Source organism: Podarcis filfolensis (assembly GCF_964270895.1).
Source record: "Podarcis filfolensis genome assembly, chromosome: 2".
NCBI lineage: Eukaryota > Metazoa > Chordata > Lepidosauria > Squamata > Lacertidae > Podarcis > Podarcis filfolensis.
The window spans coordinates 58,418,059-58,430,962 of NC_139605.1; the positions used below are offsets into that span (position 1 = coordinate 58,418,059).

The 12,904-nt window shown below is 41.2% G+C and overlaps 1 protein-coding gene across 1 annotated transcript in view; it reads left to right on the forward strand.

The window, feature by feature from the left end:
• Window positions 1–4,391: 4,391 nt before the first annotated feature.
• CLINT1 (clathrin interactor 1) overlaps window positions 4,392–12,904 on the forward strand; it is a 67,119-nt gene continuing 58,606 nt past the window's right edge. Inside the window, exon 1 of the mRNA XM_083603854.1 lies at window positions 4,392–4,702. Coding sequence (XP_083459980.1) covers window positions 4,662–4,702 — 41 coding nt within the window. The 5' untranslated portion in view covers window positions 4,392–4,661. The remainder of the gene's footprint in view (window positions 4,703–12,904) is intronic.

Genomic DNA, 12,904 nt, shown 5'->3' on the forward strand with positions numbered 1-12,904 from the left:
TATTTAGTGCATTTGTACTCCATTCTTCAGGCAAAAGGGCTCCTAGAGTGGTTTATAAAGTCCATACAAATCAGCCCCTCCAAACATGCTTGCCTTCCACACAAAAAATTACACAAAAGGCAAAAGGGGCAGGGAGGGAAGTAAACAATAGTAATAGTGAACAAATAGGTCACTTCCTTCCCCCTACCTTCAACCCCCCCCCCCAAAAAAAAGAAAAGAGAAATACTTCTGGCCCTAGTTGCATATGATTTAAGTTCAGGGTTGTTTGTAGGTCTGCAACAGAATACTATCTCTCTTAATCTGTGTCTGTGTTTTTTTAATAGTTGTTGCTGTGGTGATGTATGTGTTCTATACAACTATGCTATACATACACACCAAAGAACCCAGACACAGAAGTGGAGGCAAGGCTGAACCGGGAAGCAAACAAGGAAGTGATATGCAGTTGTATCACTTACATAAACTGAAGCCTGAGTTACTTACTGTAGGGCATGGGATCCAGGAGCTTGTTCCAAATGTTTGTATTGCTATAGTTCCTTAATCACCTGTAATGATGAGGTTAGGATCGATACGATATGATACGATATGATATCTTTATTGTCATTGTCCCTTGCGGAACAATGAAATTGAAAAACTACATAAAACTACATAAAAACTACATAAAACTCCCACAAAACTACATAAAACTACATAAAACTACATAAAAACTACATAAAACATTCAAAAACCCCTAAAAACTCTAAAACCCCATTTTAAAATACACTATACTACAGAGACCCCTTATGCTGCGTTTAGAACCAGAATTGCATTAGCATAGAAACTGTTTTTCAGGCGGCTAGTCCTGGCCTTTATAACCCTATACCTTCTTCCAGAAGGCAGAAGCTGAAAGAGATCATTTCCGGGGTGCGTACTATCATGTGCTATCTCTGCCGCTTTCTTATGGCACCTGGCAGCATAGATTTGATCTAAGGTGGGAAGAGTGCACCCAATAATTCTCTCTGCAGTCTTTACAACCCTGGATAGCATTGTTTTTTCCCTGGCCGTGCAGCTCCCAAACCACACGCACAGACCATAAGTTAGTACGCTCTCCACAGTGCAATGGTAGAATGCCATCAACAGGTCCTTTGAGAGATTGTTTTTCCGGAGGATTCTCAGAAAATATAACCTCTGCTGTGCTCTCTTCACCAGGTCTTTGCTGTTCTCTCCCCAGGTTAGGTTGTCTCTCAACTCCATTCCCAGAAAACGAAACACATGCAACACACTTTTTAGAGAATGCCTCCTCACCCTCCATGCCTCATTGTAAACTTTAAGATTGACCAAAGGTGCCCTCTTTGAAGCACTATCCTTAAACCACATCTGGACAGCTCCCATCTAGTTATGGGGTTCCTTTTCAGTCAAAGGCTGAGCATTTGGGGGGGGGTGTTGAGATACTATCTGTTTATGCTGACTTGAATATTAGGGTTAAATCAGCAGAAATGTGCAGTTTGAGCTGCATTCTAATTGATTTTATTTTTATTCTGTTTTATAAGGGACAATGTAGTTTTTCATCATTACTAACCCAGTCGTTACCTTCAGAGGTACCTAGTAAAACCTACCCAAACTTCTTTCCCACCACACCCATCCTTAATTATTTTAAAGAACGGTGAGAGCTTCAGAGACCAGATACACAAGCCAAGACTTGAACATTCAGTGATGTTGCAAGATATTCCTTAGCCTTCAGTGTGCTCAGTATGAGTGTCAGGAGGGCTGTTATGTGGGATGAAGTAGTTAAGGCACATCATGATCAGCAATTATCATGAATGAAACAGAGCATGAGGGGGAGGGGGAAATCTCAAAATCAACTCTATGAACACACGCTTATGCAACTCTAGCAGGTGAAATCCCATACATTAAACCGGGAAATATACAAAGAGATCCAGTTTTCATGATGACTCCCTGGTTTTCATGATGACTCTCTGGTTCTCCTTTGAAAAAGTTTGAGGCATAATATGAGGTATAAAAAGATGAAGTCATGTTTGGATGAGAAACTTAGGTAGAGAAAGGATTTATGAATATGAACTCTGCACTGTTCATTATATCATAAGAGAGTAGTTATAAAAACTGCTTAGTACTCCTGAATAGCTGTGTAATAGCTGAAGACAAATCATGCAATGTGTTGTTGTCAAGTAGGATGAGCCAATATTCTCTTGAGATAGTTTTAATGCCTGAGTCCCCATAGCCTTCCCTTCCATTTGTTTGCGATTTCATGAGAAGAAAAGGAGGTTGTGCATGTACAGCATATATGATCCTGACAATGCCCAGGTTTTAATCTCTGGTTTTCTTCTGGAACTCGCTTATTTAGATTTTCTTGAAACCATTTCTTGAATAGCCTAGTGCCTTTTGAAGTTCAGCGCACCCATAGTTTGCTTCTCCCTTCCACCCATCTCTAACATGTGCCAACATCAATTTCACCCTCTTCTTCCTCCTCCTTCTTGCATTGCTTGAACCAATCAATGTTATGCTTTAGCTTTAAGGACCAGGATTCTGATTTGTAGTGATCTTTGTGACCATCACATTTCTCATCTGATAGTCACAGCAAGGGGAAATGTTTAAAAAACTTCCAAAATAAAGTCACAGTCCACCAAAGTTATGGAAGTGCAATTTAAATGTTGACAGAAAGAGACTGCAGAAGGAATGGAGGAGGACAACCCCCCCCCTTTTCTATCAAGTTTTATTTACCTACCTCTATTTTCCCTGAATTGCTCCCAGTTCACATCTAGTGTGAAATTAAATAATAGATACTAACCCTATGCACTTTGAAAATGAATAAATAGTTGCTCTGAATCCCAGAAATATTTGTATTCTCAGTTTAACACTGATTAGTTGGGGGCATTCTGTAACTTGACTCATCTGGCAGTATTGAAATCCGACATGAGAAGTGTGAATCCTTTGAGAACAAAGATAGTTTCAGTGTTACAAACTAGCGGTATTAGTGCCATTGTAAATACCAACACAGCTCTCTAATATATGCACTGCAGCTGTGAACATCATTTTCTTGATAGCGTTATGACTACCTCAAGTAGATTTTCACATTCTTCTTTTTTCTTGGTATCAATCCAGACAAAATGTTGAAGAACAGGGAAAGGCCAACTGAAATAGCTTAGAGAAATAGTGAAAACACAATAAATGAAACGTTTTAGGTTGATACTCTGCTTACTAAAATAAAAAAAAATTTAGCTGAAAATTTCCTATAAAAGGCACAAATAGGGACCCTCTTCAAATATGTTCCCTGAAGTGCCATCAGTCTTTAAATACAACTTCAGAAACGTGCCTGTCACATCTCCATTGCCAAAGATATGGGAGGTGACTGGTTGCTGAAGTGATTACATTTCATATAATGCTTTGAACCTTCTCTAGCTCAGTCTTTGGTAGAGATCCTCACTCACAAAAAACACCCTACCTGGCTTGGCCAATTTATAAGCATATAACTTCAGGTTACCTCTGCTTATATAGAATCAGCAATATATGGACTGCATACATGGTACCATTTCCCAGCTATGGATGGTTTGTGAGCACCTGTAATGATGAGAGAAATAATCCCCATGCGCCACAACTATTACACATGCAGCACATAACTAAACTATGGAACTCATTCCCAGAGGAGCCAGTGATGGCCACCAGCTTGGATGGCTGCAAAAGAGGATTAGAAATGGAGGATAAGGCTATACATGGCTACTATCCACGATGGTTATACTCTGCCTCCAGTTGGAGGCGGCAATGCTTCTGAATATCAGTCGCTGGAAAGCAGTGAAAGATAGAGTGGTCTTGTGCTCCTATCCTATTGCAAGTTTCCCGCAGGTATCTGGTTGCCCACTGTTTGAGAACAGAATGCTGGACTCAGTATGCCGCTGGCCTGATCCAGCTCTTCTTACATTTGTTGGACAACTCCTGGTTTTTCCTAGATTGTCATCAGTGTGGTTGCTGCAGTTTTATGCCTCAATAGAGACAATACGAGTTTTTAGAGTTGAGATTCTAGCTAGCATGACTGCAGCAGAGAACTTCACATAATTAACTATTATTATTGTTATTATTATTAAAGATTATTCTCCGTTTTTCTCGCACTGGTTTGTACAGGACAAACGTTGGCCTAAAGAAGCTCAACTTCTTCTCTGCGGAAGCCTCCACCGTTTCTTCTCCTCTTCCAGTAAATCCAACTGAAGTCTAGAGCAAGATCCCAAAAGAAACAACTTCAATTCCCAGCAAGCCATGCGGAGGGGACCGCCCTCTAAGAAGCTTCTCCCCGGACTACATCTCCCAGCATGCTGCGCGGCGGAATCCCTCTGCGCCCCCCCCCGCCTCTCTCTCTCAACGAGGCCCGGCGTTCCCGGCCGCCTTTCGGCCGGACTTCTTGTCCCAGCAGGCCTTGCGGCCCAGCGCTGCCGGTTTCCGGGGGGCAGGACCGATCGCCCCTCTCTCTCTCTCGCCGTCTCTGTGCCGTTGGCGAAGCTGAGGTGGTGCTGCGAGGCGAGACGGGCCTGGCGCTGCCGCGGCGGAGAAGCAGCTAGCCGGACTCCTGGCGGAGGAGGAGGCGGAGGAGGAGGAGACCGGGGACGCGCTAGTAGGGGCCTAGGCCGGGAGGGGAAGCTCTCCGCGCCGCCACGACGACGACGACGACGACGGCCAAGATGCTCAATATGTGGAAAGTCCGGGAGCTGGTGGACAAGGCGTGAGTATTATGGGGTGTCGGGGGGGGGGACATCTGTGTGTTTTGTCTGGCTGCCCCTCAGCCCGCGCGCCCCCACTCTTACTAAACTCTTACTAAACTCTTACTACGCCCTTACTCCTCGATCGCGTCCCGTTGATCCAGTTCCCTTCCCATTATCCTCCGTCTGCCCAGCCACGTTTTCTGTAACGTCCACCTTTGCTCCCACCCCGAATTAGGGTCTCACCGGCTAGCCCACCCTCCCCGACCCCGGTCCTACTCAGGATCCCTCCCGTTCTCCCCCCTGCGCCTGCTCTTTCCTCCTCCTCGCCCTCTTTTGCAGTTTGTCGTTCTCGCCGAAACTTCTTACGTTTCACTTGGCTGTAACTGATACATGTACCTGCCCGTGCTCACGACCTGGTCTTTCCCTTCCAGTGGGATTTCTACCTCTTTGTAGCTGACTCTCCCCACAAGAGTGATATTTTTGCTGCTTCTTGGGGATCTTGGCCCTTTGACTCCCCATCGAGCTTAACGTCTCTACTAGGGCCCATATGCTTTCATATGCTTTCGGTTTTTCCTTTTCCTTCGGAGGATCTCTTTCTTCCTTTCCCAGCACCACAATCTTAAGCCGTAGCACTTGCAGATCTTATCTGTGAACAACTCATACTCAACCTTTGGTGGAAGCGCATGACTGTCTGAGCCTGCCCTTGCTGATTTGGAGCAACCTCTGAACTTCCATCGGCATTTAGGAGAGTGGCAGTGCCTATTCCCATTTTTATAAATAGCTAGGCTATCTAAACTATTCTACTCCCCCCACCCCCTCACCAAGTCTTAGTGAAGTGGTGGAGGAAAAGGAACTTCATGCAGGAAGTAAAAACTTGATATTTCAGCTAGGGTAGGGTTGGTGGGGCGGGGGGTTACTACATGTACCAGGTACCATTTTGAGATCATGGCATTCCTTTAAATTAACTTGTTTCAAGCACAGCAGCCATACTAAGTCTCAAAACTGCCAGTAAAAAATGTGGGACGGGCAGTCACACAATATTTTGCACCACCCTTGCTTGTGGGCAGGGACTAAGACACATGCTCACTCCGCCTAAAAGTGCAGCTCTTGTGTAATGCTTCTCAAAACATGATATTGTTAATGTAATTCTCAAGAACGCTAACTTTCAGGAATTGTCTTTTAATCAGTGTTAGAAAGGGCAAAAGAAGTATGCCTTGAATTCTTCCTGCTATCAGCACCTTGCACTACCTTGTGAAACACCCACCGGAAACTTCTGTAGAGTCAGAAGCAAAGCTTACTTTTAGAGACCTCTGTGAAGAGAACATTGGCTAAATAAACTTCCATATATGTAATGACACTTTGTGAACTTTTGGTGGTTACAGTGTTCATTGTGAATGTTGATGTTTAAAGAGACCATATACAGTGTTTTAATCCATCAAAATATGTTGGTGCTTTAATAATTGTGATTTACAGATACTTCTCTGCAGTGAAAACTTTACAAGACAGTTGCTGTGTTATCTATCACAAGAGAAAGAAGCCTTGGTTTCATAGTAATTGAGCAGAGGAATGTGTGAAACAGAGCATTTAACATTTCTGTACACACAGCTACATTGATAGCGGGGTACTGTGAGTGTTTTCAAATTTAGTAATTTACTTTGACATACATCTCTTAGGTAATATTGGAGAATGTATATCACAGGTTTGATTTCTATTCCTGTCTCAGTTTGTATTTACAGGTTTGCAAATGTTGTAAATGAAGGTAAGATGCTGTTGTCTGCTGTTGGCATATAGCAGCGTTGCAGTACCTATAGCTGTCCAGATGTAGTTGGACTCCAACTCCCATCAGCCTCTGCCACTAGACAACGACTAGAGTTTATGGGATCTGGAATCCAGCAACATTTGGAGGGCTAAGTTCCTCATCCTACCTATAATAGGAATGCTGAATCATAGTTGGGGAAAAGAATTGCCCCTCCAAAAATAACACTCTGAAATCCAAGACACAATGTGTACCAGTGCACCAAAACCTTCATTAAAAAAAGTTTTCAGAAGACATGTGATTGGGATTTGGGTCACTTTTCAGAAAGCAGTGCCTGTAACACTGTTTAAGACCGCTCAGAATGGCTCTCTGCTGTTGTATAAAAAGAACCCTATGCTAACTTCAGGGCAGAATGTAGGTAACATTTGTTCAAAGAATAGCGTCAGTTCTAAGTGAAGACAACAGTGCTTTCATGTACACCAATCTTGGCTTTAAAAGGCTTGCTTATTTTTAGACCTACTCTGACCTTGAAACCACACAGAGCATCTGACGTACATTACTGGATTCTTCTATAAGTTCACAGAAACCATGAAGCTGAAAATATATTGATTATATATTTCCGTATACCCATTATCCCCCCATGTGTTTAATATTTGTTGCAAAGTTCGATATCTGAATTGACACTGTCTGTTACATATTTCGCAACAACTGGGCTTAACTGATGGTGTAGTCACTGTGTCATTCTCAGCCTCCCCAAGTGCACCAGCCCCCCAAAAGTAGGTTGTTTTCATACACCAGCAAATGGACCCAGATTATTTCCCTGCCCCCCGGCACTGCAATTTGCAGCTTGCTTGTCTGTCTTGAGACCCAACAGATCCTTGGTTTTCCCAGCTCTGCCCCCTTCCCACCCTTGAAAGCTGTTTTAGAGCTTTATGCTGGCTACTGCTGGTGTGGATACTGCCCGCTTGGACTTTCAGTGAGCAGAGCAGGGACCACTTTAGATACATCCACCTCAGCCAAACTTTCTCCAGTGTCATAGATTAGAGACTTGGGATTGCTGTTTCCAATTTCCTTTGGCTCTCTTGCATTATCAGCATTATTTATCAAGACTTTGCTTCACATACTCTTGTGCTCAGCACTGTACAAATGCCTAACAAAAACTTCCTACCCCAACTAGCTTGCAGGTTATGGCAATTACCGTAGTTAAGTGTTTGTCAGTTGTTGCTCCCGCCAGGAGCCTCTATATTTGTTTATAAGATATATCCCTCCTTTCAACATATATTATCTTAAAGTGGCTTATGCAAATTACCATAAAAACAATAAAATTCCATATCAAAATTAAATGCCAGTAAAGGCAACAAACAGAGCACATTAAAAAAAACCTAATAAAGGGATCTTAAATATAACTAGAAGCATGGCAGAACAGGGCAGTCTGAGTCTCTTGTCTAAAAAGATAACTGACCACCAGGCAAATACGCTGAGAAGAAAGTTCTACAATATGGCTGCCTTCACAGAAAAAATAACCCCTTACTGGTTGCTACCCGCCTAAACTCTGAAGATGGGATACCTGCTGAAGGATCTCAATGTAATTTTCTCATTTCATGGGCCAGCTTGCATGGGAGTTGGCAATGTTTCATGTAAAGATGATTTAAGAAAGGGGCAAAAACTTCTGTTTGTGTGCTTGTTGCTTATTTCCCCCTCTGTTTTTAGGCTTAAGGGAATGCTTTTATTTATTTATATATATATATATAAATATTTATTGAGATTTTACAAAAACATAAGTTTAGAAAATACAAAGAGAAACATAGTAAAAGAAAAAGATAAAAAAACCAAAAACATACAAAAATTCATAAAAAATAAAAAATAAAAATAAAAATACAAGATACAAAAAAACAGATAGATAAAAAAGAATTAAAAACAAATCCATTTTTTATAACTTTAAATTCGTTAGCTTGTTTCCTTGACCTCCTCACGCCTCCCCTTTTTGTATTCCCATTTAAGTAATCAAGTCAGCAAATCCTTACCCTCTTTCCTTTATCTTAACTCTATATCTTAACATATTGTACCTCTATATTTTCATCCTTTATCAATTCGTTTTTGCATATTCTCATAACTTTGTTGCTAATGCCACTTATTTTCAATCCAATATCATTTTTAACATTCATTAATTTTACAGTGTTTCTGAAGATAGTTTAGATAGTTAAATTTCTTCCAGTCTTCTTCCACCAACTCTTCTCCCAGGTCTCGGATTCTGCCAGTCATTTCCGCTAATTCCATATAGTCCATCACCTTCATCTGCCACTCTTCCAGGGTGGGTAAATCTTGTGTCTTCCAATACTTTGCAATGAGTATTCTTGCTGCTGTTGTTGCATACATAAAGAAAGTTCTGTCCTTCTTTGGCACCAATTGGCCGACTATGCCCAGGAGAAAGGCCTCTGGTTTCTTCAGGAAGGTATATTTAAATACCTTTTTCATTTCATTATAGATCATCTCCCAGAAAGCCTTAATCTTTGGGCACGTCCACCAAAGGTGAAAGAATGTACCTTCATTTTCTTTACATTTCCAGCATTTGTTATCGGGCAAATGATATATTTTTGCAAGCTTGACTGGTGTCATGTACCACCTGTATATCATTTTCATAATATTCTCTCTTAAGGCATTACATGCCGTAAATTTCATACCGGTGGTCCACAACTGTTCCCAGTCCGCAAACATAATGTTATGACCAATATCTTGTGCCCATTTAATCATAGCAGATTTAACCGTTTCATCCTGCGTATTCCATTTCAACAGCAAAAGGGAATGCTTTTATCTTCTCATTCCCCTCTGCTTGGCATAATTCCTGTATGAATTCTGACTAAAAGTTGCTACTGTTGATATATCTTAATTCCTTGAGGCTGCAATCCTGTTCATACATCCCTGTGATTATATCCATTAAACACAGGGTTTGTAAAACTTGTTGCTCAAGGTGATGCTTGGTTTTAATAATACAGAGTTGAGTAGAACTTCTCAGTGTGGAAGGGAAAAAACCAGTGAAAGAAAAGATTATGCTTGCCACAGGAAGGTAAGGAGTAGTTTGGGGCTCCAACCAACCAGCTTATGTAGCTCTGTTGCTATATATAGTCAAGAGGATTTTGTATCTTTCATTTTATCCCTTCTGCTTCCAATGGAGTAGCTCACATACAGAGGAGTTTAGAAATAATTCATCATGGAAATAGTGCCACATACCACAAGAGCTATATAAGAATTCCTCCAGTGTGTCGATTTTTAGAGTGAGGTACTGTCTGCCTGAAGATGTAATTGCTGCTTGCAGCCCTCTCATCTGAGTGTACTTGTCTTTTCTGGGCTAAATTACAGTCTTTCAAGTTAATTTTAAACTTGTAACATTTGAACAAACATAACCTTTGATTTTTATGAGCCTGAAGCAGTTTTTATTAACTGGGTGAAATTGCACAGCAGCAAGTAACGAATAACACTGAGAAACATTTATCCTAAGCTAAGCAGAGTTTAGTCAAGTTGATAACTTAAATCTTTCTAACCTACTTGATCAAGAGTGATCCGGGTACTGCATGGTGGTTGATTCATGTGACAGCTCCATACTGAATACTACTTGACTGATTTCATAGTAGATTCTTTTGGTGTGACTTCGCCATTAACTGTGTTGAAGTATGATAGTTTCTTTCTTCCCCCACCTCTGTGCACTCCAATGGTTGCACAGTTATAGTTAGTATTTTGTAATGTGCGTGTTTAGAATTTCCTCCTTTTTAGACTTGTTGAGCAAGATACTGAATCATGCGGTCTTCCCTTAACGTAAAGCATTGTGCATACAGATTTGGGAAGAAAACAACCCACCTGTTGTTAAAGCTTTTTTATCTTTTAAAATGGGATTCCATGGTTCATTTCACAGAAATCAGAGTGGGGGTGGGATGCTTCACTTTCTGTGATAAACTCTTCCTCAATTATATTTAACCTAACTGAGTTTGTATATTTAATAGATGGCATTTAGTCCATGCAGCTAATGAGTATTAGAATGTGGGTGGTGGTTCAAAATTCACTTTGTGAAAGTTCTTTTAATGTTCTGTTATTGGTTTTCAATATATAATTAGAAGACGAGAACGAGTAAAAATTTAAAAGTGCCTGTTGATTTAGTTTGACAGGATTACTCATCCATATGTAATATCTTTGATAAACTCTGTTTGTCAAAGTTCAAAGAATATGTTAAGCAATGATAATGTGATACTTAACCCTAAACCATCACTTATTTTTTTAAAAAAATCAATCTTGTTGAGTTTAACAAGAAAAATAAGCTCGTTGCTTATGTTGAGTCTAATTATTTTATAAGGCATATCTTTCTCTAACTTGTACACGGTGCTATAACCTGTTACATTTGTGACTTTAACAAAGAACAATGAACTCTAGTATTATCTGTCTGAGAGTGACCTATGGTGAACTATGCCAACCTTGTATTTTAAGTACTTGCCTGGTAGCCCTGGGCAACCAGGAGTTCCATGTAGATGGAGGGTGGATCAGGTATTCCGTCTGTCCTCATCAACAAGCAACAAAACCTTCCAGAACATAAATTCCTAGTCCAGTGGGTTGCTACTGGAGGGATGGAGTTCTCTGTGCCTCCTCTGCCAGCCCCCATCATGCTAATAAAATTTCTTGTAGGCTAGTAAATTTTGTGGGCTTGTTTGTAAAGCTGAACTATTCATTGTCATGGTGAGAACAATAACTTTGAAACACAACGAGAAATAATTTTGTTAAGGGTCTCAGGGAGACCTAGTGTTATAGAACAGCCTTCCTCAAACTAGTGACCTACATAGGTTTTTGACCATAAATTCCCTCAGCCTCAGTCAGTGCAAGTTACGTATAAGGCTGCCCTATGCACCAGGTTGGGTAAGGCTATGATAGGGCAATATTGTGGCAGTAGGCTATAAGAGTAACGTTCATCAACAGTTCAGCTAAATCATATGCAAGGTGCATGAGTCCAGCTCAACTTTTTCATGTCGGTTTCAGCTGAGTGCTGTGAGCTGCAAATTGTCGGGCCCATACACTGCAGTTGTAGCTGCCTTGGCTTTTGCACTGGCTGAAAAGACTTTAAGGTGGGATGGCTAGCCTGTAACCTTCCTGATGTTTTGGGAAGTTTTTAATGCCTGATGTTTTATTGTATTTTTAATATTTTGTTGGAAGCTGCCCAGTGTGGCTGGGGTATAAATTATTATTATTGTGATTATTGTTGTTGTTATTCACATCAGCCACAAACCAGCATGGCCAGCAATCACAGATGCAGGGAATTTTAGTCCAGTAGCATCTGGAGGACCACAGGCTTGCCACTCCAGCTTACAGATTTTACCTGGCTCGCCTCTCGCATCCCCCTTTCCTGCCTGTTTCTTTGGAGTTGAGTGGTATGAAAGTATCAGGATGGCTTTAACACCTTATTTTTGTGATTGTAAGTTTCTTTAAGACACTTTTAATACTGTGTTTTAATGTTGTAACCTGCCCTGGTATCTTATGGTAAGAATAATAATACAGTACTTTATTTAGTTCTGATATCTTCTCTGATCAGATAGGATTTGCAGGTTTTTGAAGCAGTATAAAACCTGCAAGAAAGTGGATGCATTCAGATGTAATGGCAAACCATTACATGAGCACACACTAGCTTTCAGACTCCCATCTTTCCCTACCACTTATGGATACAGTGGTACCTTGGGTTGCAAACTTAATTCGTTCCGGAAGTCCGTTCTTAACCCGAAGCATTCTTAATCCGAGGCACATTCCCTACATAGGCCTCCTGCAGCCCCGGAAGTGGATTGCATTCGTATCCTGGGTCAAAGTTTGCAACCCGGGACACCTACTTCTGGTTTGTGGAGTTCATAACCCAAAGCGTTGGTAAGCAGGACTGTGCGTAACCTGAGGTACCACTGTAATGGCAAACCCACAGTTTGATGGTAAACTGGAAACATATAGTTTGTTGCTAAGTAGAAGCTTCTCATCTTTCAGGTATTGTGGAACTCCAGTTTGACTTGAGTCAGCTGGTCAGATAAAATAAGGAAATGCGCTATAAGCACGGGTAGCTATATTATATTACTTCATATTTCTATAAAAGCATAGGCCGCTTTTTGATACATAGGTACCTAACAGTTGTGGGGCTCCTAGCACTGCAGCACGTAATTGCACTGCTATGTTGTTGGTAACAACTTGGAGCTACTTGCCAAGCTGTTGCAATGACACAGGTAAAAAAACCAATGTTGTGAGCATTCTGTAGAAAAGTGTAGAACAGCATGGCCTTTGGATATTAGCAGAGGGGGGTTGATCCTGTAACCAGTCATTCATTTCCTGGTATGATCATGTCTAACGCAAAATAACAGATGGGGGGGATGCATCTTCTTAGAGAGCAGGCATAGGCAAACTCAGCCCTCCAGATGTTTTGGGACTATAACTCCCATCATCCCTAGCTAACAGGACC